We start from the raw sequence: 26,401 nt of genomic DNA on the forward strand, positions 1-26,401 counted from the left end.
CTTCGGCTGTGTATGTGAATATTTCATCATACCGGTTGCACAAACTATGCTTTGAGTGCAAGTGTCAGTAGATCAGGGCCGCTTTTACACAGGCCCCGGGTCAATCGACCAAAAAAAATAAATTAAATGATATAACCGGGACCTTTTTTGCTCTCATCACTTGTTCTCGGGGGTCCTCACACAAATATTGCTTGAGCCCGGACCCATTGAAACGTGAAAGCGGCCCTGTAGTAGATGGATTTTTATTCTTGAAACAAGACGCACAAAAGGAAACAGACAGTTCGTCATTTCGTATTCAGCAATTCAGTTGGTCAATACATATACATATAACCTCATGATAGTCACTCATAATTACTCATGATTTATAGCTCTAGTGTAAGAGTAATCACTAACAATAACGATTGAATCAGGATATATTCAAAGTGTGAAGAATTCAAAAATCCATTTCGTCCAGTCTTTTTTACAAGCCAATATAACGAGAGCTAAGCCCACTGCGCTCAATCATTGTAAAAAGTTCTTGTTTCCATGTGTCCGTTTTTCGTGGTATGCTTTGTGCGACGGTTCGTTCAACTGAAGCGGATGAAATTTTGCGCGCATTTTATGACGCTACATTTCACCTTAACTCTCGCGATGGCAGTCTGCTCGCCTTGAAGCCCAGCAAGCGAATGAAAGTTGCTACCTGAGCGTTTGAGGTTTTAACCACGCAAAAGGCGCCCTCTCCGTCGCTGCTGGTTGAAGGTTTAACTCCCACGACGTCTGCTCCCATCGAACGCACGAAAAGAAATGATCGATTTTCACCACGGTTCCCCTTTTATACGCATTCAGTTGAAGATATGTGCCTGACTACCTCAAAATCGTCGTCCTTGCGCGAAAAACCCAAGCGAAAGTAAAGAGTTTTCCGCATTATTTTGAAATTTTGAGAAAACTTAATTTTTGAGTTGTTTGTGGTTCTCTCACACTGTTCAAAATATTATCCTAAATTCCTGATCATATTTTTGATGAAATGGTGAAAGAATTATGTTGCTACCATTAATACAAGTCGAGATATTCACGATTAAGTTCTGCCCATTCTTCCATATGGCTAATTTTGAAAAGGCACCCCATAGTAAAGTAAGTCGTATTCACGACAAAAATTTCATAAGTTCCTTTATGGGAAAAAGTTCTTGGTTTATACAGACCACACACCTCTTGTGGGAATTTTCGGAAAAAACAGGAAAAAACTCGATATATGTTACTAGACTACAACGATTTGTTTTGGAACTATCAATTTATGATTTTGATATACAATATAGACCGTCTTCTAAAATGGGGAACGCTGATTTTTGTTCAAGGTTTCCGTTAGAAGAAAAGGTGCCAAGAGGGTTGGATGAAGAACTGATAAAAAGCATAAATTTTGGAAGGGAAATCCCTATAGATACAGTAATGATAGCTAACTTGACAAAGACTGACGATTTTCTTCAAGAAATTATAAGATTCATGAAAAATGGTTGGCCAAAAAAAATTGACAAACGCCTTGTTAATGTATTTTCTAATCAGCACGATTTGGAAATAGTCGACGAGTGCTTGTTGTATCAGGACAGAGTAGTAATACCGCAGCAATTGCAAGGCGGACCTTTAAAACTTTTACATGCCAACCATGCAGGAATAGTAAAAATGAAGCAGTTAGCTAGAAAGTTTGTTTACTGGTTTGGGATTAATTCCGACATAGAAAAATATGTAGCGGGTTGCGATGTTTGTAACAGCATGGCTATCGTTCATAAACCGAGTATAGAGTCTAAATGGACTCCAACCACAAAACCTTTCAGCAAAATACATATAGACTTCTTTCATTTCTCATCTTATAATTTTTTTTATAATAGTGGATAGCTTTTCAAAGTGGGTGGAAGTCGAGTACATGAGAGGGGGTACGGATTGTGCAAAAGTAATAAAAAAATTAATATCATTTTTTGCTCGTTTTGGGTTACCAGACGTTTTGGTATCGGACAATGGTCCACCTTTTAATTCACATAATTTCGTGGAATTTTTGGAGAACCAAGGAATAAAAGTAATGAAGAGTCCTCCTTATAACCCCCCGAGTAATGGACAGGCGGAAAGGCTAGTTAGAACAGTCAAAGAGGTCTTAGGGAAATTCTTAATGGAACCAACATATATGAATTTGGAGATAGAAGATTTAGTAAACATTTTTTTAATTAACTATAGAAATAACAGCATGACGAATGACGGCAAATTTCCGTCTGAGAAAATATTCACTTACTCACCAAAGACCTTATTGGATCTTTTACATCCAAAAAGGCATTATAAAAAAAATTTACTAACCTGCACTATCCCGAATGATGCTAAAAATAACTGTCCTATAGAGAATGCAACTAAATGCGACCCTTTGGACGAACTGACAGCGGGAGATGCAGTTTGGTACAAGAACCACAATCCCCGCAATCAGTTCAGATGGTTGAAAGCAACCTTCATTAAAAAGTACTCTCATAATACATTTCAGGTTGCAGTTGGAAACGTGACCTGTATGGCCCATCGAACGCAACTAAAGATAGCAAACAGGGATAATGCAGAACGACCAAACGTAAAGATAAAGATGGACTTTCGATCCGGAATGAAGAGTGACGAAGATGAAGACGAACCATTTCTCGGGTTTCCGGATGTTCCCTCAATTAAAACCAAAAGGAAGCGAAAACTAGAAGTATTGGAGTCGGCGGCTGTCGAGCCTAGGCGATCGAAAAGACAAAGAACGACAAAGGTCGATATGGATTATATTTATACTTAAAATTAGTTATGAATTTTGCCAATTATCGGTCAGAACCGATCTGAATTTTTATATTATTAGTGAACTGTTTGAAATTACAAAAATTCGTTCAAAATTCAAAACTTTCAAACGGGGAAGAATTGTTGAATATAGATATAAGTTAGAATTAATCATTTATATCGTTTTGTTTTAAATGAATTAAATATCGTTTAGTTTCGAGGTCATCTTTTAGTTCAGTGTAGGAGTTGTTTTAGTACAAATCGAGTAAACAACAACAAACGGAATAAAGTTAAAGTGAATGCTGACATTCTCGTTTAGTTCCTGAACCTGGAAAGTTATATTTAGTTTTGTCTCCCGAAAGTTTTCCTGCTTGGACGGTTTGGACAATCACTGGATTTGTGCTGGATAGTCGCTTGAAGAGCTGGTCATCATCTGGATTGGTTTTCACCTAGTTCGTCTTCTCTGCCTTTTCCTGACAAAGGATAAATTCTAAAAGGTGAGTTAGGTTTCGCTGATAAAGCGAATAATTTAACACATATCACCTAAATAGTGTTTTAAAACATTTATTAACGATTCGATATGGTTTGTTTCAGAGATTTATTAAATAAAAGTGGCAAGTTGTAAAGTGTAAAGAACTTTTTCTGGTTGGCCTCACCTCACTTGAGATGACACCGATTGATGGTACAACAACTTATGCTATATTGTCAGTTAATTTTCGTTTATAGTCCAATGGACTTTCTTTTCACTGGACTGCAAGCGAAAATCTCACTGTGTGCGGCTACGTCGAGAAATACTTGAATTTTCACCGCACTAACACGACACAACGTGCTCACCAGTTAAGAGATTCACCGGAAGTGAAGCTTAAGGGCTGAGGCCAGTAGGTCGCGTATAACCACGTGTCTCGATCTGCGTATTACATTGCTCTCTCGCATATGGACAAAACAACTCTCGATGAGCCGGGTGACCAGAAAAGTTTCGATATTTTCGGTTACAAGTTTACATATGTGTCTGCATCCAATAAAGCTACCGCTTGTATGGCAGCCTTGCTGAGCCGATTTTATTTCTCTCTCATTTTTCGTTCCGTTAACAGGTTACTGGAGCAGAAACAATGGTGCGTACATAAAAATCGACTTACCTTCACAAAAATAACATTCACTTCATTTTTATCGTGACAACACCTAAGTTTTTATGCACCAATCGCTTCGAAATTAAATTATCTAGACATTGTCAGGGTAGATTTTTTATCCATGCTTTTTAAGGCGAGATATTCAATTAGCAAGTTGAAAGACAGCGTTTTCAGCTATGCAATTCTTCCTTCAGAAAAAAGACTTTCCCGACCGCTAAACTCAATGAATCATTCTGAAATTTTCACAGAATAACCTAAACTAATTTTCTAAGAGATTGTCAGTTGGGTTTTTTGATATTCGTCACCGTTTCTGAGAAAAGTAGATTTGAAACGTGAAAATAGCCCACTCTGGCCTCAGTCCTTAAAAATAATTGTTTGAGATGTATTCCTCGTTTTTTAAAGCTTGTTTGTAAACAGTTCCGCTGGACTGTCAGGGATGAATTCTTGTTCATTTGTGGCGTCACGATAAAAAATCTAATCAGGTTTTAGACATAACCTTACAAAAATGAACGAAATGAATCAATTTTGACAGCTATCAAACGGTTCAATCAGCAATCCTTTCATCTAACACTTCACATAGGACAATAGAAAAAACCGCCAACTTTCGAAAGAAACTGTAGAATTCGTTGGAAATTACTGGAATTTACCGTAATAATTGAAAGAGAAAGTAAACCAAAAGAAGCTGTCATTTGCACTTGGGACCTTTTCTAATGATCATCGAGATTTCATATTTTTATATAAATCTATGAAATGAAAAATACTATAAAAATAAAACATTTATTTCAGAAAAATAGCGTGAAATTGCAATGACTGAAAATAAAAAGCAACTGATAACGTCGTAGGAACTCGTTATCGACAAGCCGTCAGAAATTTTTTTTGTTCTCACTGCCATCCAACCGAAGTCGAGATCCGAGAACTCCCACAATACAACGCAAATATTTACACTACTTACACTTTGAGGGCCATTGTTCGCCATTTTCAAAATCGAGTTTTTCACACCGGAAATTCACGTAGATTGTTTGACGTTGTATCAATTCACGTAAACCTTATGTAATGACTCTATTCATTTTAGGGGATGTTCGTATAACATTCATTTTCGTCACGTGACTTTAAAAAAGGGAGTGTAATGTTTGTAACGGCATAACTCCGGAACTACTGCACGAATTGCTATGAAACTTGGCACAGGTATTTCTTGCTCTTCAGAAATAGTCATAAAGGTATTTTATAGGGAAGAAAGCGTAGCAAGTGTCGTTAACAGGGGGGTCATGAAAAATTTCATAAAATTTGACAAGAATCTCTTCAGAGATAGTTGTAAGGCTATTTTTATGGGAGAGCAAGTGTCCTTATTCAATTTGACGAGAATCGATACTTTTTGAAGACCATAGATACTTTTTTGCCTATGAACGCGAGTGTATAAAAGTCTTAGCATAACTACGAAACAACTAAACGAATCGCCACCAAGTTTGGCACATGTGCCAAAGGTGGGAATCGATATTTTGTTAAAAAGCACAGATACTTTCTACACTACCCGAAAACAATTTATAGAGAGAAAGGTGTTTTAAATGTTCCCAACAAAAGTGTTCCATTATAAAACTGAACCACTTTGTCGAGAATACCATGAAAATTATGATTATTGTGAGATCTGAGATGGGACATTGATCATTCGCAATCTGAACATGTTGTTTTTTCTTATTGTTCAATCGGGTTGCCATCTAAGTTGTGCTTCATCACAATCAAAGTATCAATGGGGAGGACAATTTCTAGTTTTTTCGGTCTTGCCTTCATGAAACATTTTGTAGCAACAGCGGGTTAATCAGTTAGTAATTTAATAAAACTGTATGTAAATATTTTCAAAGTGCGTATTTCTTTGCGAAAAGTTACCGTAGAATCGATTGATGATAATTAGTATAGCCGCAAAGTTCACTATCATACCCGTTTTGCCTCAATTCCTTTTTTTCTGAGCCAACTTCGAAGACTGACTGTGAAAATATGAAAAAAAACCTGTTTCAATCCACCTAGTGGTGTAATGATACCTTTCTCATATTACTCATAACATCATAAATATTACTGTGGATTTCGCAAAAACAACTGTTCATTTAATAGAAATATAGGAAAGTTTGTTCGGACTTAATCTAACGAACTCTACAAATCCTGTTTATCCTGTAGTTCCGGAACCGGAAGTAGTATCTACAACAAATTTAGGAATTCCGTATGAAACTGTAAGCCTTTCCTTTGAACCTATAAGTTTGTGAAAATCGATGTGGCCACCTTGAAGGAAAGTGAGTGAGTGCAGTTTTTAATCACCATTTCCAATTCTTTCAAAACCGGATTCAGATGACCGAAATAGCCGAAGTTGGTTTGTTTGCGAGCAACAAAGATACAAATTGGAATAGTTTTGAACCTAGTTGAACCTAAACTTACTATCTCATACTTTATTTCAGTTAAACCAATTAGACAAAATCTATCAAACGAAGCGAACCTGCGTTTCTGTTACTTCTGCATATGTAAGTCAAGCTAAACAACATGAATCAGCAGCATAAAACATGTAGTAGGATTATTACTTTTATTATTATTATTATTATTATTATTGACATCATTTCTTTATTTCTTTATTTATTTCGTCAAGCAAATGTAGACTACATATAAATTGTTTACAATGTTCACTTACATACTACGCATTATTTCTACGACAAAGCTGAGATTTGATTTGATTTTTGGACATAGTAAGGTCAAGATGTTCGCAGTATTGATTGTAATGGCGCATTATTCGATTGACTGGACTGTATTTTGCATAATTTGTTCTAGTGTTTCTTTCTAAAAATAATTTCTTGGTTCGTAATTGACGGCTAGGTGTATAAAAATTTAGTTGCGATAATAAAGAAGGTGATTGAATGCGTTGAGAAATAATGTCGCTGATAAAATAGAGCATTGCAAGGTCGCGGCGTTCTTTAAGTGTTTGTATATTGATGAGCATGCAGCGTGCTTCATATGATGGTAGAGGAAATGCTGTCCAGTTTAATTTACGAAGTGCATATAAAAGAAATTGTTTTTGAATAGATTCGATGCGTTCTTCGTGAATAATATTGTATGGATTCCATACTAGGCTGCAATATTCCAAAATAGGTCTGACATATGTAGTGTATAATAATTTTATTGTGTATGGGTCCTGAAAGTTATGACTGAAGCGTTTAATAAAGCCCAGCATGCTATTTGCTTTATTGATTATGGTATTGTAGTGTTCCACAAAAGTGAGCTTGGAGTCTAAGATTACGCCTAAATCTCTTACAATTTTACATTTTTCTACAAGTTGATTTCCTAGATGTATGTTTGTGGGTATAGTTTCATTTTTCCTACTGAAAGTTATTGAGTTACATTTTTTTACATTAAGTTGGAGTAGACTTTTGCAGCACCAAATGTAAAATAGATTGATTTCGTTCTGGAATATTACAGCGTCGTTGATATTTTTTATTTCCATGAAGAGTTTCATGTCGTCTGCATATATGAGCAATTTCAGATTTTTTAGTATGAAGGAAATGTCGTTTATATGTAAAATGAAAAGGAGAGGCCCTAAGTGAGAACCCTGAGGTACGCCAGATGTTACATTAATTGGTTCAGACAGAATGTTTTGGAAGCGGACTATTTGTACACGATTCGTTAAGTATGATTTGAGCCATTCAAGAAGAGTATGTTTTATGCCATATTTTTGTAATTTGTGCAGAAGTAAAGGTATGTCAATACGGTCGAAGGCTTTGCTAAAGTCAGTGTAAAGAGTTTCTACGTAGTTGCCGGCGTCCATTGCATTCAGAGTGAATGTCATAAATTCTAGAAGATTTGTTGTAGTTGAGCGGCCTTTAAAAAAGCCATGTTGTTTGTTTGTTTGTTATTACATTTTTAAGTTGATGAAAAAGTTTTTCGTTTACAATTTTTTCAAATAATTTTGGAATGCATGAGATAATGGCTATTCCACGGTAGTTCCGAATGTTAGATTTTGCACCAGATTTGAATATTGGTACAAGAAAGGAAGATTTCCATGCTTTAGGAAAAGTACATTTATTAAGTGATAAGTTAAAAAGTAGTTGTAGTGGTAGTGTAAGTTCTTCGGCAAGATTTTTTAAAAATATTGGTGGTATACTGTCAGGTCCAGGCCCTTTTGAGGCGTCTAAGTTTTTCAGTGCTGTCGAAATGTCATGTTCTGATAGATAGTTTACAGAGATGGAGCTAGCTACACCACCGGCACGGTAATACTGCACTATTGGCTGTGAAAATTGCATATTTGTTCAAATAAATTTGAATTCAATGACATTCGTTTATTCTTTCAATCGCAGTTATCATAGAATAGCTAAAACTTTTTATCGACCGCAGCACCGTCTTTTACCAATATCACACACCATTAACATTGTTTTTGTTTGTTTTTCTTCTTCTTTCGGTGATGTACATATTGTCTTTCTATATGGCGATTTGAAAACTTTGACACTCATCGCCCTGTAACTGCGGAACCGGAAGTCGGATCCGGATGAAATTTCACAGTATTTTTAAAGATAATATGAACTTTAATTCAAATCAAGATATGTGAAAATCGGTTCAAGCATCGCAGGGAAAACGAAGTGAGTTCTATTTTTGGAGTTTTTCTTTACCACTTTCGGTGCTTCCGGAACAGGAAAAGGGGGAACCAGTAGTGCCGAATAAAGTTTTTATAACCACAAACTAACAAACTCTGCAAACTAGAAGAATTTATCAGAAATTTTTATGGGATTTGTACCTGTTTTTGACCATCGTTTTTGAAAAACTAATTAAAATTAAAAACTAATAAAATTGGTAATTTTCCGCTTATCACGCTTTAGTTCCGGAACCGGAAGTCGGATCTGGATGAAATGTTCTAGAAAATTTTGGGAAACTGTAAGACCTTTCATTTGAATTTTAGTTTGTGAAAATCGGTTGAGCCGTTTCTGAGAAAAATGAATGCACACTTTTTCACTAATTTTCGCATATTACCATATAACTCCGGAACCGGAAGTCGGATCCAAATAAAATTCAATAGCAGACTATCTGGATTGTTAGTCCTTTTATTTGAATCTAAGTTTGTGAAAATCGGTTAAGCCATCTCTGAAAAAAGTGAGTGCATATTTTTTCCATTTTTTGGTACATACCATCCTATATTTCCAGAACCGAAAGTCGGGTTTATGGGACCATGAGACCTTTCATTTGAATCTTAGTTTGTGAAAATCGGTTCAGCCATCTCCGAGAAAAGTGAGTGCATTATTTTGGTTACACACACACGGACGGACGGACACACAGACATTTGCTCAATTCGTCGAGCTGAGTCGAATGCTATATGACATATAAATGGATTGCTGTTAATTAGAACGAGCACAAATAAATGTGTTGTTTTACCCCAAATATACCTCCTCCATAAATTTACAGAAAAAAATTCTACTCATCGGTGTTTGGGCCAATTATGGTAAACCAAGACAGTTCTATGTTTCGCAATGACTGTATGTACATAATTTAACAGATAGTTTCTATGATCGCATAAATCGTTCTACATCATTTTACCCCAACTTTCGCTCAAACTGTGAGATTCAATGCGACCTATCAATATTGGTTCGTAATGTTCAATTTACATAGTCTAACGCAAGAAGCATATGGAAAAATTTATCACGCATTCATAAATTATTTATAAACTTACCTCGCAGCATTTGGAAACTTGATGCATACGTAAGGTTTAAACCAACATACATAATAGAAGTTGCAATCATATCGCACATAGCCGGAATGAATAGTATAAAAGGATTGAATTCTCTGTTTCCTTTCACAAGCTCATCGCGATCCTCCGAACCATCCTAAAAACGCAGTCAATTACAGTACTTAGTAATTCTGTCTTCTCAGTTCTTATGGTAACCTTAATTCTATGAAATATGAACTATGCTTTCACACATGTGTCAAGTTACATGTCACACTACCAAGAAATTGTAAAAATTCAATAACAGCAAAATACATATACTTACATTTTTCCTACGAAGATAATAGTAAAATGCCTTGAAGGTCAGTAGACAAAGAAATTCTCCTAGAAACATTGCCCAGGCTTGAACGAATGGATGCTCAAATTGACGTACCTGTCCATCTGAACTCTCGGATTCGATAAAATCTGCCCATCTAAAAATTTTCTTTAGCATATAACGACAATATATTTAAGATATCAACACTAACTTTGTACTTAGGGTGTTTATTGATCCTGTGATAACCAATGTAAATGCCAATATCATTTGATATTTAGTCCATGCCATTTTTTTCTAATTTATTATGACTACAAATCAATGCGTTTTTCAACAATGTGGCAAAAATATCCGTTGTAGATCACAGTTCCATCACAATTAGTACAGCCGTTCTACAATATATCAAGTATTGTAATCTGACACTCATATTCGTATAAGTAAAACAAAACAATGAAAAAAACTGTTGGAAGTATAAGTGCATATGCTGCTTGCATGATGATGCACTGCCACCAATGATGCCATGGTCATTTTTTTAATGTGCACGGAACCGCGAAACTACCTAGTTGTGAGTATTTTCCACTCAATTTTTTGGTCCCATTCAATAAACTCATTTTAGGCACTTTCCTATTATCTACACTGAAAATAATTTGCACGCTAGCATCATGTGCAAAGCATTTGATCTATCACTGCTTGTAGAACACATGAAATTCATGAAAACATTCACTTAACTCATAAAATGAGTGTAAAAACTGTTGATAATTAGTGGAAATCATGCTACGTTTATATGAAATGCACATAAAAACGATAAGATATATCGTTACCTTTAGATTCTATATGCATTTCATGTGAATCTCACATTGTTTTCCACATAGATTTCAACTGAAACCGTTGACCGATTTAAGTGTTTTGCACCTACATTTGTGCTGTACTCATTTCCACTAGAAAAAGAAGTGTTTAACACATGAAGTTCGATTCAATAGCACATAACATCCAAAGGAAAAACACATCAAAGCTTAATGAAAAATATACCAATGTCGCATCTTAGTGAATTTGGATATGAAATTTTGAAACAAATCGCTTTGAGTATGTATTGAAATGAAAAAGCATATTAAATTAAAGTGGTGTTTATATATGGATCGATCCAACAAATTTTTATCATTGTAAGTAGTTTCCATAAGGCACAAGCAAAGATATACTTAAAGGTGAGTTATATCTACTCGACAGTAGGTTATATTTACTTTACAGTTGAGTTATTTTCACACAATTCTGGGTTGAATACGGGTTATAGTATCTTCATATTAGCGCTGATATCAAGTGATATACGAGTATACTTGATATACAATTTGATATCAACGCGTATCACCAGTTTTTCATGATACCCGGAATATCATGTACGATATCATGTGGAGTTGTCAAAAATCGTAACTAGCAACACGAATAATGGCATTGAACGTACTCATTTACGAATGTCACCTCGAGAGTGACAATAAACAATCATTATAATTTCGAATTCTTCAACGAATACTGGCGTTCGGAGAACATTAAATGCAAGACTTCAATTATTGATTTAATTTTAGTAGAAAAAGGTAATATTATTGACCTTATATCTAATGAGAGCATTTAAGATGACAACTTGATTGTCAAACGATATCATTTCACTCATATGTGAACACTTCGACGTGATATGCGTATCATCTCGGTATATCAAGTGATATCATCGCTAATGTGAACATACTATTAGTTCGAAGGGGACGACACTTCAAACGTTCACTCTAGATTGAAAAAAGTTTGGTCGCTTTTTTTAATTCGCATATCCCTCTCAGCAAACGTTGAGCGCTTGTTGAACGGCATATTGCACGTAATATTCGTTCAGTTTGCTGGATCAGTTTGTTGTTTTTCTGTTGCTAAAATAGTGTTAAAATTAGGTGTTACCTTCATATAGAAAGAAAATTTGTTGTTATTCTACGTGAAGTAGAAAAATTGTACAGGTATGCAGTGTTGCTAATAGAGCGAGAGCCCAGTGCACGCAGAACATTTTCGAGCGATGGCGAGACGTATTCTGTCTTACTCGCACTCCTTCGCGTACGCTTATGAGTGAGTCACAACAAGGTACATTTTGAACACGAGTGATGTTTTCTTTTGGGTGCGATGAGTGAGAGTCAGCACGAGTAAACACTTACTGCGAGTGGATTACTGCTGCGAGTCAGCCCACAATCTTTCACATTACGTTAGGAATTACTCCAAGAGCGAGTCCACATCTACACACATGGAGTGTGAGCACTCTTCCAGTGTACTGGCAGTGTGCTGCGCACGGTAGTTTTTTTTGCAATGTATTTCACAGCTCCTCGAAGAAATAAAAAGGACTGATACGATGTTCACTAGCAGATGATAATATTCACATGTCGAAAGTCCAATACCCAATAGCAGCATTCAATGCAAATAGTGTAAAATAACATACTGAATATTGATTACCGAGAAACACTTCGTTTTAATTCCAGGATTGTTTTACTCTCACGGTCTAATTGGATTAAACCCAATTAAATATTTAGTATGAATTTGACTTACAGAAGTAACAGGAGTTCAGGATTTTGCGCAGTGTTTGAAACAGCCCTCCGGTGAGGGGCTGGTTTTAACGATTGTTTGTGTTCGCTCTAGTCCTGTACTCCTGTTAATTCTCTGTACGAAATTCAAGTAAATTGCGGTAATAAGGTTGAAACTGAAACATGCTTTGTGATTAGATTTTTATTATTGTTATAATAACGATAACGAATGGAACGCATCAATGTCAATAGAACTTAGAGTTCGAGCGGGAGCGAAAGAGCGAGTGGCAGCGAAAGAGCGAGTAGGATTTTTCATGTGTGTTATAATCAAAGAGTAAGCAACAGCAAGAGTGTGAGAGTGGAAGAGTAACGGGTGCAGTAGGAGTGTGCATGCTTGTCTGTACACGAGTAGGGATGTCGGAAATTTCGAATTAGTCGATTATTTAGTAATCGAGTATAATTTTGAAACTAATCGATTGAAATTTATTCGATTATCTGGGTTATTATTCGATTACTCGATTATTCATTCGATTATTACTATGGGATTTTCTTAATTATTCGATTAGCTCAATAATCGAATATTAGTTTTAAGTTAATCGATTAAATATTACTCGATTATCTGGGTTTTTAATCGATTACTCGATTAATCGATCGATAATACGACATCCCTATACACGAGTGAGTGAGGAGCACGACTGAGGTGGAGAATGTTTGATCGTCTCTAACCAGTTAAAAATGCAGTAGAACACTTATGAGAAAAAAAAATGTGTGTGGAGCACGCTCACAGGAGAGTCTTTGATGTTTAGGTGGCACATGAGAGAGCGGAATGTGTGCAATTTGAATGCGCTTAGCAACACTGCAGGTATGTAGTGTTAGTTAAAAAAAATAAGTGGAAATAACTTCAGAAATTCTCTAGTAAAACTAGTCCAACGGGACTCCGACTCCTCATATTCAAAATGGCTCAACAATGGACATTTGTCTGCCGGGTTTGTTGAACGAAAAAAATGTCATTTGGTTCAATGGTCTGCTCCAAAATCGGCAAACGAAGGTCCCGTGTTTGCCTCCCGTTGAACGATTGATTAGATCAACGAAGGACCACCGTTGAACCGACGACACGACCAGACACTCCGAAGCAAAATTTTAATAAAAAGTGTTCGTGAGCGATTTACCGCCAGTTATCGAATATTGAAAAACCCCTAGGTAATAATAAAAATATATTTTACAAGCATCACTGCTGTGGTTGCTACGAAATAGTCGCCATGCACGGCATAATAAACAAACAGGTAATACTTTAAAAGATGTACTATAAGTAAAACAGTTTAACATATATCAAGTTAGGCTAAAATATATTCATTGTAGGAATGTGCCAGTTATTATGGAGATAACACTATGAGGATGTGATGGTGATCTATCAAAATGGAACATATCCGCCTATATTTACCACTGAATTTTTCTGTAGCAAAACAAATTATCTCACGACCAACAAAGCACTCTCAAGAACTATTTACTTACAAAAAACTTTCGACTTGCTGTAATACGAGCACAATAAATATAGATTTCATCATTCTACATTTTTATTTATTCCGGACGTTTGAAATATAAATTACTAAGAAACCGGTAAATGTTAGCGCAGATTAAAGTTGATTGTAATTGTAATCACAGCATGTTTCACCGGTACCTTAATCATTTATTTATTGTTGCATTTTTATATAATTTAAATAATGGTGAAGTCATTTGAAATTCGTGAAATCTGATTAAAAATGTGCAAAAATTTGGATCGAAAAACATTCGAAATATAAATAATTTAAGCTGTTCTAGTACATTTGCATTAAAAGTAAAAAAATAACGGCAATCACGATCGGGACTTTTCACCGAATTTCGAAATTGCGGCACATCACGTACATTCGGGGTCATACACGTTCATCTGAATGCCTCAATGGGTTGCAGACCATTCTGGTCTCACGATGAAATTTTCTTCAATCTAACTAGTCCGCTAGCTGTGAAAAGATAAACAATGGTAACTAGGGTTACTGTAACTGTTATTTCGAAAACAACAATTTCTCAGACCGCGTTGCCAATTTCAAACATTTTTCATAAGATATCATTTTGACATTACCAGTTACTGAGGGGTAGCTCGATTTACGATACAGTTTTAAAAGCGAGTGGCAGGTCGTGTCGTCGGTTGAACGTTTTTCTAAGAGGGATTCTTGCTGTTACTTGCTTATCTTTACTGAAAGTAGTAACGGTTACGTATGGATCGATCGTCTCTTGTTGGTTTGCTTGCTGGTTCGAAGTGTAACCAAAGATAAACTCAAGATAAAGTAGTCTGTGTTTTCTTATGATGATATAAGATATGATCATAAGATATGATATGATATGATGATATGTAAAACATATATTCATTAAATGTATTATTTATCAACATTCAAAGTAACAATCATCCATCGAGAAGATAGTTATGATATGAATACCACTACATCACAGACTAACAGACAGGACACTCAAATTAGATTCTTCAATCATTGTAACGGTCATTTCGAATATTCCTTTATTTGGGACAGTACTCACATGTGTCATGATGGCGCCACGTTACCCTATCAAAAACATCTTGTCTGTCATCTAGACTGTGTTTATTTTTTTCATTTACCAACAGAGTTGCCATTCATACAGAATTACCTGTAATGTATTGATTTGTATACGTCCATGCGAATTTCATGCAGGATACAGATTCAATACATATTGCCAAAACTATATACATAACTGTGCCTACTTCTCATCCCCCAACGCAATACAAAATCGAACCCGTTTTGTTACAATATTTACTTGCTTCTGGTCTGCTGCCACTTAATTTCGGGTGAAAACTACCAACACAATAAAAAATAGTCTAGATGAGCAACGTTGAGTCAAATAAATGGTTATCTTCCAACATCGCGAAAAAGTTGAATATATTATCAACGTAATCCAATAATTTATTGTGACGATTCATTTTCAAATATTTTGATGAAATCAGGCATCCCTGCAAGCAGCTGATCGGTGTTGACAAACGAGGAGAAACCAACTAGTAAAAAAACTATTACATAACCCAAGGGGTGTACAGATAGTAAATAGTTCGCGCAGTACAATATAGGTGGAGCTAGTGCATCACGAAAAATTATTTTTATAAGAATTTACTCATACTGTCATGTCTGTTAGTCTGTGACTACATTGTATATGAGAATCATGTAACTTTTATTAGATTGTGAATTGAATAGAAGCTAAATGTTATTCCTTGAAAAACTACGTGAAAAGTATGGTGGAAAATATTCACATAACTTTTCACGTAAATATGATGTGATTTATTTTTTGAGTGCATGTATCATTTGAAAATGAGTAGCTAGTACTCAAACTCTGAGTAACTTTTTCTAAGCGTGCGCCCTAATGAAAAATCAACCGAGAATTCCTCTCCGTGAGTGAACCGTGAGTACAATAAATGATTTATTGTTCTTTTCAGTGTAGTGAGTGCGTTTGGAACCCATTTCATTGGAGAGTTCTTTGTTTATAAAGATTGATAGTTGACAACGTAAAAATATCTTGCAGTGCACATTGTTCTACAGTGGAATTTCTTTTTTAAAAGTATCATTGAAGTAGTAAAGGTCAACATGAAGTTTCCTTGGTCTCATTCGACCCTGGTTGAGGTCCTTAAAAGTAACTATAAACATCACCGTAAATGCGATAAAGTATGTGAAGGTAAGTTATTGCGTTAAAGTTGATAGTAAATATCAATGTATCAAACGGGCGAGATAGATCTTCATAGGTCCCAGCCCTGTCAGTGTTGACACACCAGAGAAAAATAATCAATGTACGAACTATTTCCAGACATCACTAATAAAAAACTAGAGCTTTCCGATTTTGTGGAAGAATTAGGACCAGCATTAACCCACGAAGATCACCAAATTAGAATGAAGGCGACAATGCTTTTGTCGAACGTATTAGAAAATCTACCTTCAGATTTACTAACTGCGAAGCAAGTTGAATTTTTGGTTACATTTTACTGCGATCGAATGAAAGATCATCATTCAATGATTCCCGCGATACTTGATGGTTTATCATCACTAGTAGATATGAAAAATCTTCCTCAGGGAGCCGCCAGCAAAATTGTTAGTTCCCTTTCCATGAATATCCCTTGCCAAAGTCAAGCAAAAGATGACCGTGCTAAGTATTTCAAAATAATTGGTCACTTAGCTGATTACAAGCAGGAAGAGTTGATTAATTTGGGTGCGGATTTTTTGTTAGCTGTAATAGATGCCATGGGAGGTGAAAGAGACCCTCGAAATTTATTGTTTTTATTCGACTTCATGCCACAGTTCCTACGAAAGTATCCTTTATTGCATTTAGCTGAAGAAATGTTCGAAATGTTTGCTTGTTACTTTCCTATTGATTTCCATCCAAGTCAAAATGATCCCGAAGTTATAACAAGAGAAATGCTGGCTGCCAGATTGGAAGACTGTCTTTGTGGAACAAATCGTTTTGCTGTACATTGTATAACATTGTTGTTAGAGAAATTGGAGAGTGATCTCAGCGTTGCTAAACTTGATTCTATGCGTTTGTTGGTAAGTTGATTGTAGGTAAATATACGATATTGCCTCATTAATTTTTAAATATTTTCTTGTAGATTAGGTGTACGGAGGAATTTCATTTAATTGACATAAGTGATCATATTGATGATATATGGAAGGCATTGAAACTAGAATTGCTATCAGGAAATGAAAAAACTGAAGTTTTCCAGTTAGCAATTAACAGTACGAAACATCTTGTAATTGCTACTCAAGTGGACGCAACACTAGGAGAGCATCTTTTGACAAATATTTTTGTTGCGATTATGGGAAGTTTAGCAGAAGTTACATCTAGATTATTTGATCACTGCGTCAAAATTGCTTTGGCTTGTGCTGAGGCATCAGCTGAAACCGGGCTGTTCGTTGTAGACAAGCTTGTTCCTATAACGCTTTCACAGTTGCACACTGATGAACTTAATGAACAACAAAAATGTTCACTTATTGAAGTTATTCAGCAAATAATACTTATCTGCAAACAAAAATCAGTTTTGCATCGAATGTCTCCGGACACCATAAATGCTGTACAGAAAGAGTTAATCCAAATTTTAGTGCAAGAAGATGATTCCAGTCAGATAAAAAGAATAGCTTTATCCACTGTTACAAGCATACCTGAATTGATCATTGACGAGAATCGTTTTGTAGTATATACAACAATTATTCATGTACTTTTATCTTCGAGAGACACTCGTTTAAACGTCGAAGACTGTCTTTATGAATTTGCTATTCAGTATGCTGCTGAAGTTACGAATGTCATTGTTGATAAACTGATTGCAAAGATATATGACGTAGTATCTTCTTCTACTGAACGGATATTTCATGCGTTAGCACGATTGCTAGCATTGGAGTCTATGAGCGAAAAATTGCTAGAGTTCTTCTTGGATCTAATTTTCCATAAACCCGGAAGTGAGCTTATCGCCATTTTAGCAATGCAAACTTTAGAGTTGGCTCTTTCAAAAAAAGACTGTGAAAATATTTCTACCATTTTGTATGAGAAGCATAAGCTAATGGACAAATTTGTCAAGCAGATACATTTTGAAAAATCACCTTACTCTTCTGATTATTTTTATGCAATGTCAAACTTAATAAGAGCTGTGATGAAAAAACTTCCACCTGCAGTACAGGAATCCATCGTGAAAGATCTTCTTCCCTGTATGGATTTGACAAAGGAGTACGATCTGTACTTGACGTCGGGAATTCTTGGTTACTTAGATGAAACGGTATCCATAGAAGATCACTTCGAAAGCCTTGTAGAACGACTCACTAAACTAGTAATGGAAAGTGAGAACGAGAATGTGAGTAATTTATGTCAGCATCTATTATGTAGTTTGTTTAACCGAATGGCAGATGACGAGTATCATCGCAGTGTATTAAATAAATTACTCATCTCATTGCGAAAAGAGTTAAAGAAACACAACAAAAAGGCGATATGCATTCTCTCGTGGATAGGTAAAGGCCTTTTAGCTAGAGGTCATCCATTGGCTGGAGAAATTGTTGAAGACATTGCCGATTTATTGGATCACCCGTCTCTGGGACATATAGCTGCATTTGCGTTTGAGATTTTATCAGCAGAGTTTCCCCAGTTACATTTACCATTAATCAAAAATTTGTTTAAACAGAAGCTATTCGTATTAGTTATGAAGAAATTAGAGCACAAATTAGAAAATACCGCGGAAAATCATCTGAGAGCGCTAGTGCAAGTGTACGAAATTGCACCACATTTGGTGTTGAAAATGAATATCAATAAGGTAAGTAACAATTTATTTATTTATTGTAAAATCAACAGACACGTTGTAGTCCTAATAATCATTTCTAATAATATGTAAAAAAATTGGCTATATTGTGTTATATTCTGTTACGTGGAAGACTGGAAGGTTGAAATCGAACCCAGATGATACTCGCTTGAACGATCTTTGTAAACCGACAACGGCACCGTCAATTCTGTAGTTAGCGCGGCGTAGAGCAAACGGATCAAAGTGGGACAATCAATCTTATATTTCAAATTATCTGCTATAGGATGTCCCAGTCAGTCTAAGCACAATTTGAAAATAATAAGCGTGCTGATCAGGCCAAAACAATACTGGCTGTACTCATTCTCAAACATGAACACTTGCTGCCATTGTATCTGTTGTCACAAATGGATTCGAAAGTAATCACCATTCACAAATTGCTTGCCAAACCATTGCCCATTTTTTTCTGTAAAAATCTACTGCATCTTCAATAGTGTGTCCAGTACGGACTGTGTAGAACGGGTCACCCGTAAGCATAATTACGCATGATAGTTTTCTGCACAGTATTTTTTGAAGAAATTTGTGAAGATAACACCAGATCTCGACGTTTTATGCATTTCTGGTGTCAAAGAGAAATTTTCGCTTTCGAAAATTTCATTTACCCAATTTTTTCATAAATACTTTTTCAAGTTTTTGTGAAATTCAATGATTACCAATTTCTCATACATCCTATTGCGACGGTATCAGAATACTGCTGTGGTTTAGATAGTCAATTGTAATACAAATCTATAGACATTTTTACCTTGACGATTTTTTCGCTTTATCCCATTAGCATACTGCTTGTGTTTCGGTGTATAAGTCCAACCTCACGAGTTCCATACTTTCCGGCAACCCAGCAAACGACAGCGACGTGTGAGTCAAACGGTGGAGTGCAAGTTATACGAGTTCTGTAAAACCGCGTGGCAACTATCGATTTAGTGTGAGGCAGTTCGAATGGAATTATTGAAATAGTTTAACTATATGGGTTTGAGTACTGTAAGTAATACATACTGTCTAAGTAGTAAATTATACCGTACTAGATCTGTTTAAATATAACATTTCTAGCTCAATTAGTTTACTACTTAGACAGTATGTATTACTTACAGTAACAAAACCCATATAGTTCAACTATTTCAATAGCTCCATTCGAACTGCCTCACACTAAATCTGTTAGTGTGTCACGCTAGTTTAGCATATATCAACGCAAAACTAGCGTGAGTTTGCTCAAAAGAGCCGAAAGTTAACTCTCCAACAACAGCTTGGTAAAGCGAAATTTGGAAACAGAATTAGTTAGACACTATTTTAAATACTTTTGTACACAATTGATTCTAGGTACTTGAAAATTGTGTACAATGTTTACAGTATCGGGGTTTGGTAACAAGCGGAGCGAATGAACTTGCTTTCCGTCGATTCGATACTATGAGCACTATTTGGTTAGTGAGGGTTCCAAACGACTGAGCAGTACCGAAAGGTTGAAAAAACAAGTAAAGGGATTTGAAGCTGTGTACGCCTGTAAAATGTGTAGTCATCTTCATTACAAATAAGTTCATTTCAGTTAAATTAATCTCTATTTTTTACATCTCTGTATAATTTACATTCTAAGTGATTCTATAGTTACAGTTACTTGGTTTGTTTTGTTTCTTATTTCGTATTTATGTCAGAAATTTCACTGATTGAGTGTTGTTTTGGTCTCTTTACAAATCTTATGCTATGAAAAGCTTTAGAAACAATTATCTTCATTCTTGTCTACGTCCGTATCGACCATATGACGAACACATACTTTCGAACAAATACGAATAAACCATTCTTGTTTTCACTCGAATGAATTCGAATTCGACTCGTTCGCCATATTGAAATATCAGTAAACTTCTTGCACTGCTAGACGAATAAATGCTAAACCATTAAGAAATCACTCCAATTCTTGTGATTAATTGTATGTGATATGCTAGAATGTATGCCCTTTTCGTTGTATTCGAGCATCGTTCGTACGAACAAAAAGTCCTATTCTGGTTCGAATATACTGCATTTTGTATATACCACTGCATTTTGTGGTTTGGATTCGTTAGATTAATATTGCGAATCATCCATTCGAATGCATTGAAAACAGTTTACCCGATATCATAATATTTTCTTTTCTAATATTAACATAAATTGCAATCAAGTGATAAATTAGTTTTTTAAATAAAACATTTAGAAACCATAAGCATTGTGAAAGGCTTTGTTTTTTTTCTGACGAGTCTTTGAATATATGCACGGTTCCATTATCACTCAATTTGGTGCTTTATGAAAAATACTTGATGAGTAAACAAGCTTTATTTTACATTAAATGCATGATTTTCGATAAGGAAGCCAGCAAGATTGATGATACAAAATCAGCGAAAAGCGGCCCTTACACGAGCATTAAAAATGTCAGTTTTAATGTAACTAAGTAATGATGTATTTCAAATTTGTTAGAAATCTCGTCATTACTGCACCATTACACGTTCATTAATAATTCAGTAATGACATTTTTAATGACTCGTGTAAGGGTCGCTAAAGAACAAGCCAAACAACAAAGAAGGTCAAACATTTGTCATTACAACTTGTCAGTATCGGAACTGATGGTTTAAAGTTAGATTGGCGTTGTTTTTATATATGTACTAGAGATGGTCGGGTATAGAAATTCTTATACCCGAACCCGACCCGTACCCGAGTGATCAACAAAAAAAATTAACCGTACCCGACCCGTACCCGATTAAAAATTTAAAAAATTACCCGTACCCGACCCGTACCCGATCAATAATAAAAAAAAATTACCCGTACCCGACCCGTACCCGATAAAAAATAAAAAATTTTACCCGTACCCGATTAAAAATTACCTGTACCCGTACCCGACCCGAATGAGTAGTAAAAAGTTTACCAAAATTTAGGATGAAAAAAATAAAGTGTTTTAGATAGCGAGCTAGATAGAGCGTATCAGGCTCTAGTTTGTAAGTAAAATACATCAAAATGCTTGTTTACATTTAAACATATAAATACACTGTGAAGCATGAATAGATTTTCAATGTCTTTGGTACTTTATACTCATTTACAAATGTCAACCAAAGGGAGTAATATCTACTCAAATTTTTCGAGAAGCATATTTATCCAAAATGTCGTAATACCCGTTGTATTCAATTTTGGGTAGGTATGGTTTTTACGAAACAGTGCGACTTTTGATCCAATTCTTTAGAACCACAAGTAAGCGTGCTCATTATTTTGACACACAAATAAAAATTCACATTAGAATCACTTGAAAAATCACGAACATCCCCTAAAATTAATAGAGTATCATCGGTTCGTTTACGTGAATTGACCAAACATCAAATAATTCACGTGTATTCCCGGTGTGAAAAATTCAATTTTAAAAATGGTGAACTGTGAGTCCTTCAAGTGTAAGTAGTTTGAACATTTGTGAGAAATTTTTTTCGGTTACATTTTTTTTTACTACAAAGCAAAATGAATTATGATTTTGATTTAAATTAATCTGTCAAATATGCCCGTTTTGTATGCCTCACAAACCCACACCAACGATGTTAACGGGAGCTGGTGGTTTTTACAGCCATTGAACTTCTGTTCCACCTCCCTTGGAACCCTCAACGAGTGAACACGGTGATAATTTGAACATTTCGCGTGAAAAGATTTTCACCCCTACTTTTGCGACTGTCACGCATCGAGATTTTCAGTGAAAAGAAACGTAAACTAACTCGACGTCAACATTTCAAAAGGGCCTAAAAACAATTGACAGATTTTCTTTGTTTACTTTCTCTTTCGACTATATCTGCGTTATTATACAAACGTTCGTTACATATTTGGTAATGTTGGAAACATGGAGATATTATCTTTCATTCTACACGAATACTTTGTAGGTACACGTGAAAATTAAGGAGATATTCACAAAAGAGAAAGTAAACAAAGAGAAACTCTCATTGGTTTATGTGCCCTTATGAAATGTTAACATCGAACTGGCAATATAGCTCAACTTGCTGTGCCATCAATCGGTGTCATTTCAAGTGAGGTGACACCACCCAGAAGTGAAGAATAAGAAGAACTTCTATGCAGATTTTCTGAAATAAATGTTCATGTTTTTATGGGTAGAATCCTAATGATTTATATGTAAACTTTGAAATTCTCCAACCAATATTTAAAATAACAGTTTTCTGATATCAGAATGTGATATGAGAACTACACTACATTTTATATATTATTCAAATAATTTTTACTGGATTGTGCATTAAACAGCTTTATAATGGCAGTCCATTAAAACCTACGTGAAAAGCAGGGTCTGGCCGCAACATCTTAGAGCTAAGGCAGTGTAGTGTGTCTTATTAAATATGTTATAAAAAAGTAGGGTGGAAAATATTCACATAACTTTTCACGTAACTATGATTGATCGTTTTTTTTAATGAAGAAAAGAAATGTTTTTTTCTGGAAAAAGATGCCAGTTTTCAGGTCTGGTTCTAGGTGCGAATGTCAAAATCCCTTGAATCAAATTGTTTATATTTCGGAACAACTGTTTTGCAAAAAAAAATTCTCGTCAACGTGAAAACATATTTATGTAAAGTACAAATGGTCGGGTAATCGATCAGAAAAAAAAATTTACCCGTACCCGACCCGTACCCGAGTGAGTAGTAAATTTTTTTACCCGACCCGACCCGTACCCGAGTAAGCAGTAAATTTTTTTTACCCGTACCCGACCCGTACCCGATAGAAAATAAAATTTTTTACCCGTACCCGACCAAAAACCCGTCGGGTACGGGTACGGGTCGGGTTTCGGGTAAAATACCCGATACCCGACCATCTCTAATATGTACGATTAGAGTGTCCATAGAGTAACGACATCTCATCCGGTCTCAATTGGCAACAATTCAAAACATTTAATTCGAAATGTTCGCAGTTTCGTTAGCTTTACATTGTTGACTTTGGCAGGTCGATTCCAAACGAACAACTGGACTTCCGGTGAGACTCTCAACGGGTGAGTACGTTGTATTGTGTTAGTGCGGAGAAAATTCGAGTATTTCGCGAGAAAGAAAAAAAAAATATCCGTACTTTGACGACACACTTGTATTCCAGTGAAAATATAGGCCACTGGACTATAAACGAGAATTAACTGGCAATATAACCTAAGTTGCACCATAAAAATGTTTAATGCCCGAGATGAGTTTATGTAGCCCCAAGTGTAACGTAATTATGGACGTACACCGGGGGACGTTTTGTAATTAGTTTCGACCTAATAAATTACGCGATTCTAAAGTATGACAAATCTTAACTTCCTTAACAATATGTTTATTTAATCTCATCAAGCTAATACATGCAGAAACCATGTTTATCCATGATAATATTTATTTCCTATTTCAGGTTGGTCCCATTGTACTGAAATGTTTGTTGCTATCGAACGACAAAGCTTTAGAAACTACGTTGAAAATTATTCTACATTTCATCAAAGATGAGGACAGCTTCTTTCGTGATCATCTTCAAACATTGGTGCCACAATTGTTGAAGCTTTCAACATATGATTCAGATATGGTAATATTAATCATTTGTTCGCTGTTTAAACAACTAAATGTATTGTCCTCTTTTGATATAGCAAGTACGCATTAGAGCACTAGAGTGTTTACATTTTGCAACGAAATATCCACCATTTCTGCTACTTCCGTATAAACAGGAAGTAGTACTAGGATTGCAGAGCTCGCTAGATGACCACAAACGCTTGGTTAGGAATGCTGCAGTTACTGCCAGACTACAATGGTTTTTGGTTGGCACCGATAGTTCAAACGCAACAAATGATTAGGTGTTACTACAAGATATGTACAATACATGGGATTTCACCTATTTTAAGAAAGTGTACAAAAACTTGATTTTGTATTTTATTTGATTACGTTCAAAACATTAAAATTAATTAAAGCATTATTTTGTATAATTGCTAGGTTCTCGGCACTACGACTATTGATTAAATCAATTCCCTTGGTCACACTGTGCCCTCGCCATTAGGGCTACTTTCTGCGCACGTTGAATTACTTCCGGACAGCGCTTTTTGCGTACCAATCGGCAATCTTGGAAGAATCCCTCGTTTCGTGGGAAGCCGTGACTCTGGTCACTGAATGTGACCAATCCGAGGCCCCAAATACGTCCACCTCGGAACTCTCCTTCATATTTCATACCATCCGATCGCCAGAATATTCCATGCCCGTGAAACCAGCCTTGCATGAATTCTCCTTCGTATCTGTGACCATATATAAAAAAAGAAAGGATCATATGACTGTTTTCATTTAATTAGTTTCATTATTTTGCTTTATGTAGGTACAATGATGTTTTCTTATTGAACTATAATCTATTTTGAAGCTATCGGGACAGCTCCATAATTATTTGATTTAAAATTACTATAGACAATATAAGCACAGAGAACAGACATTCTAGTTAGCATAAACTTTGATCACTTTGCCAAACAATCATTAAATTTTATGCACACATCGAAATCACTGCATGAATGTCTGTTCTTTGTGATATAAGTTATTATATTTACGCAATATCAGTATTGTTTTAATGATTATAGGATAGCCGAACCGATATTTATAACAATTCTATATGTTCCATGACTAGAGTCCGTGTGCAAAAATAAGATCTTGGGCCACATTTTACAACCAATTAAGGCCACCAAAGCTGAAATCGGGCTAATAAAGAGCAATCGATACTTATTGATTCATGACAGGAAAAAAAAAACAAATTCAAGGAAGCTGCGCATCCAAAAGGTACCGAGGTGACGACGGTTAAGTCAAACAAGTAAATATCCCGTTTGTCTGGTCTACCCAACAGATACAAGTATACAAGCATACAAGTGGAAATTAGTTACTCGTGATTTATGGCAACTTTACTCATTGGTTACGTTTACGAAATCTCCTTCGAAACCCCTATAGATCTCTAAAGGAGCCTTTACAAAGTTTCGAAGTTATTCAAAGTTGCACATAATACGTCGCCTACAATTGCAGGAAATCTGCAAGGTGATTATAGTGTCATTAGGGACATCACAACCGAACAGTGGCGTACCGAGGCTGAACAAAGCTGAACTCCATCTCCGAAAAGCTGGCTTGGGCGAACCAAAAAAAAAAAAGATCCCATGGATTACTTTGCGCCTCTAAAATTGCTGCGCCCGGGGCGAATGCCGCTTCTTTTTTGGTCTGTGCTGGAATTAATTACGAGATCGACGGTGAAAATGCTTTTGTCGGTGAATTAGGATTACCGGATTTTTTCGCTTAAGGAAGTTCGAAATTTCTTTACATCACTCGACTCGTAGCTCCCTCGATGTAGCCCTTTCCGAGAATCGAAGTGACTCGAGAGCGTCCCAGATACTTGGACGTAGCACAACACTCTATCCATCGTTGCTTCGACCAATCGCGTCAGTTTATCCTCAAACCCGTATTCGTGCATAATCTGCCATTACTGTTCTCGATCGATTGTGTCTTATGCCGCTTTAAAGTCAATGACTAAGTGATGCGTTGTATTCACGAAACTTTTTGGCTACTTGTCTTATCCTGAATATGTGATCCGTAGTGGTGCGGGCCGTTTAGCTATGGATGATAGACGACGGCATAGAATTTGAGAGAGTACCTTGTA

General features: G+C 35.8%; 2 protein-coding genes across 4 annotated transcripts in view; one reads left to right on the forward strand and one right to left on the reverse strand.

The window, feature by feature from the left end:
- Nucleotides 1–19,680, reverse strand: part of LOC131432516 (solute carrier family 35 member F6) — a 34,982-nt gene extending 15,302 nt beyond the window's left edge. The window contains exons 1-4 of one of the 2 annotated variants that reach the window (XM_058598846.1): nucleotides 19,536–19,680; nucleotides 10,089–10,266; nucleotides 9,887–10,034; nucleotides 9,568–9,721 (exon numbers count right to left, since the gene is read on the reverse strand). In XM_058598846.1, the coding sequence (XP_058454829.1) occupies nucleotides 9,568–9,721; nucleotides 9,887–10,034; nucleotides 10,089–10,165 (379 nt within the window). In that variant the 5' untranslated portion in view covers nucleotides 10,166–10,266; nucleotides 19,536–19,680. Of the gene's footprint in view, nucleotides 1–9,567; nucleotides 9,722–9,886; nucleotides 10,035–10,088; nucleotides 10,386–19,535 lie in introns of those variants that run through there. The other variant, XM_058598845.1, reaches the window with a different exon arrangement.
- LOC131432515 (MMS19 nucleotide excision repair protein) lies at nucleotides 15,883–24,727 on the forward strand. Of its 2 annotated transcripts, none has more exons than XM_058598843.1 (5): nucleotides 15,883–16,140; nucleotides 16,270–17,003; nucleotides 17,066–18,751; nucleotides 24,149–24,316; nucleotides 24,378–24,727. In XM_058598843.1, exons 1-5 carry the CDS (start codon nucleotides 16,053–16,055, stop codon nucleotides 24,579–24,581), a joined length of 2,880 nt encoding a protein of 959 aa, XP_058454826.1. In that variant the 5' UTR covers nucleotides 15,883–16,052; the 3' UTR covers nucleotides 24,582–24,727. The 2 variants fall into 2 exon arrangements, with proteins under 2 accessions (XP_058454826.1, XP_058454827.1); XM_058598844.1 differs by having other exon boundaries at nucleotides 16,032–16,140; nucleotides 16,198–17,003.
- Nucleotides 24,728–26,401: the final 1,674 nt, after the last annotated feature.

The sequence above is a fragment of the Malaya genurostris genome, chromosome 2 (assembly GCF_030247185.1).
Source record: "Malaya genurostris strain Urasoe2022 chromosome 2, Malgen_1.1, whole genome shotgun sequence".
NCBI lineage: Eukaryota > Metazoa > Arthropoda > Insecta > Diptera > Culicidae > Malaya > Malaya genurostris.

What these genes read in the sequence shown, in the direction of transcription:
- LOC131432515 (XM_058598843.1), top strand. Translation starts at nt 16,053, where the DNA reads ATGAAGTTTCCTTGGTCTCATTCGACCCTGGTTGAGGTCCTTAAAAGT. An exon ending in ATGCGATAAAGTATGTGAAG is followed by an intron (nt 16,141 to 16,269) that starts GTAAGTTATTGC and finishes AACTATTTCCAG; the next exon opens with ACATCACTAATAAAAAACTA. An exon ending in TGAAAATGAATATCAATAAG is followed by an intron (nt 18,752 to 24,148) that starts GTAAGTAACAAT and finishes TTCCTATTTCAG; the next exon opens with GTTGGTCCCATTGTACTGAA.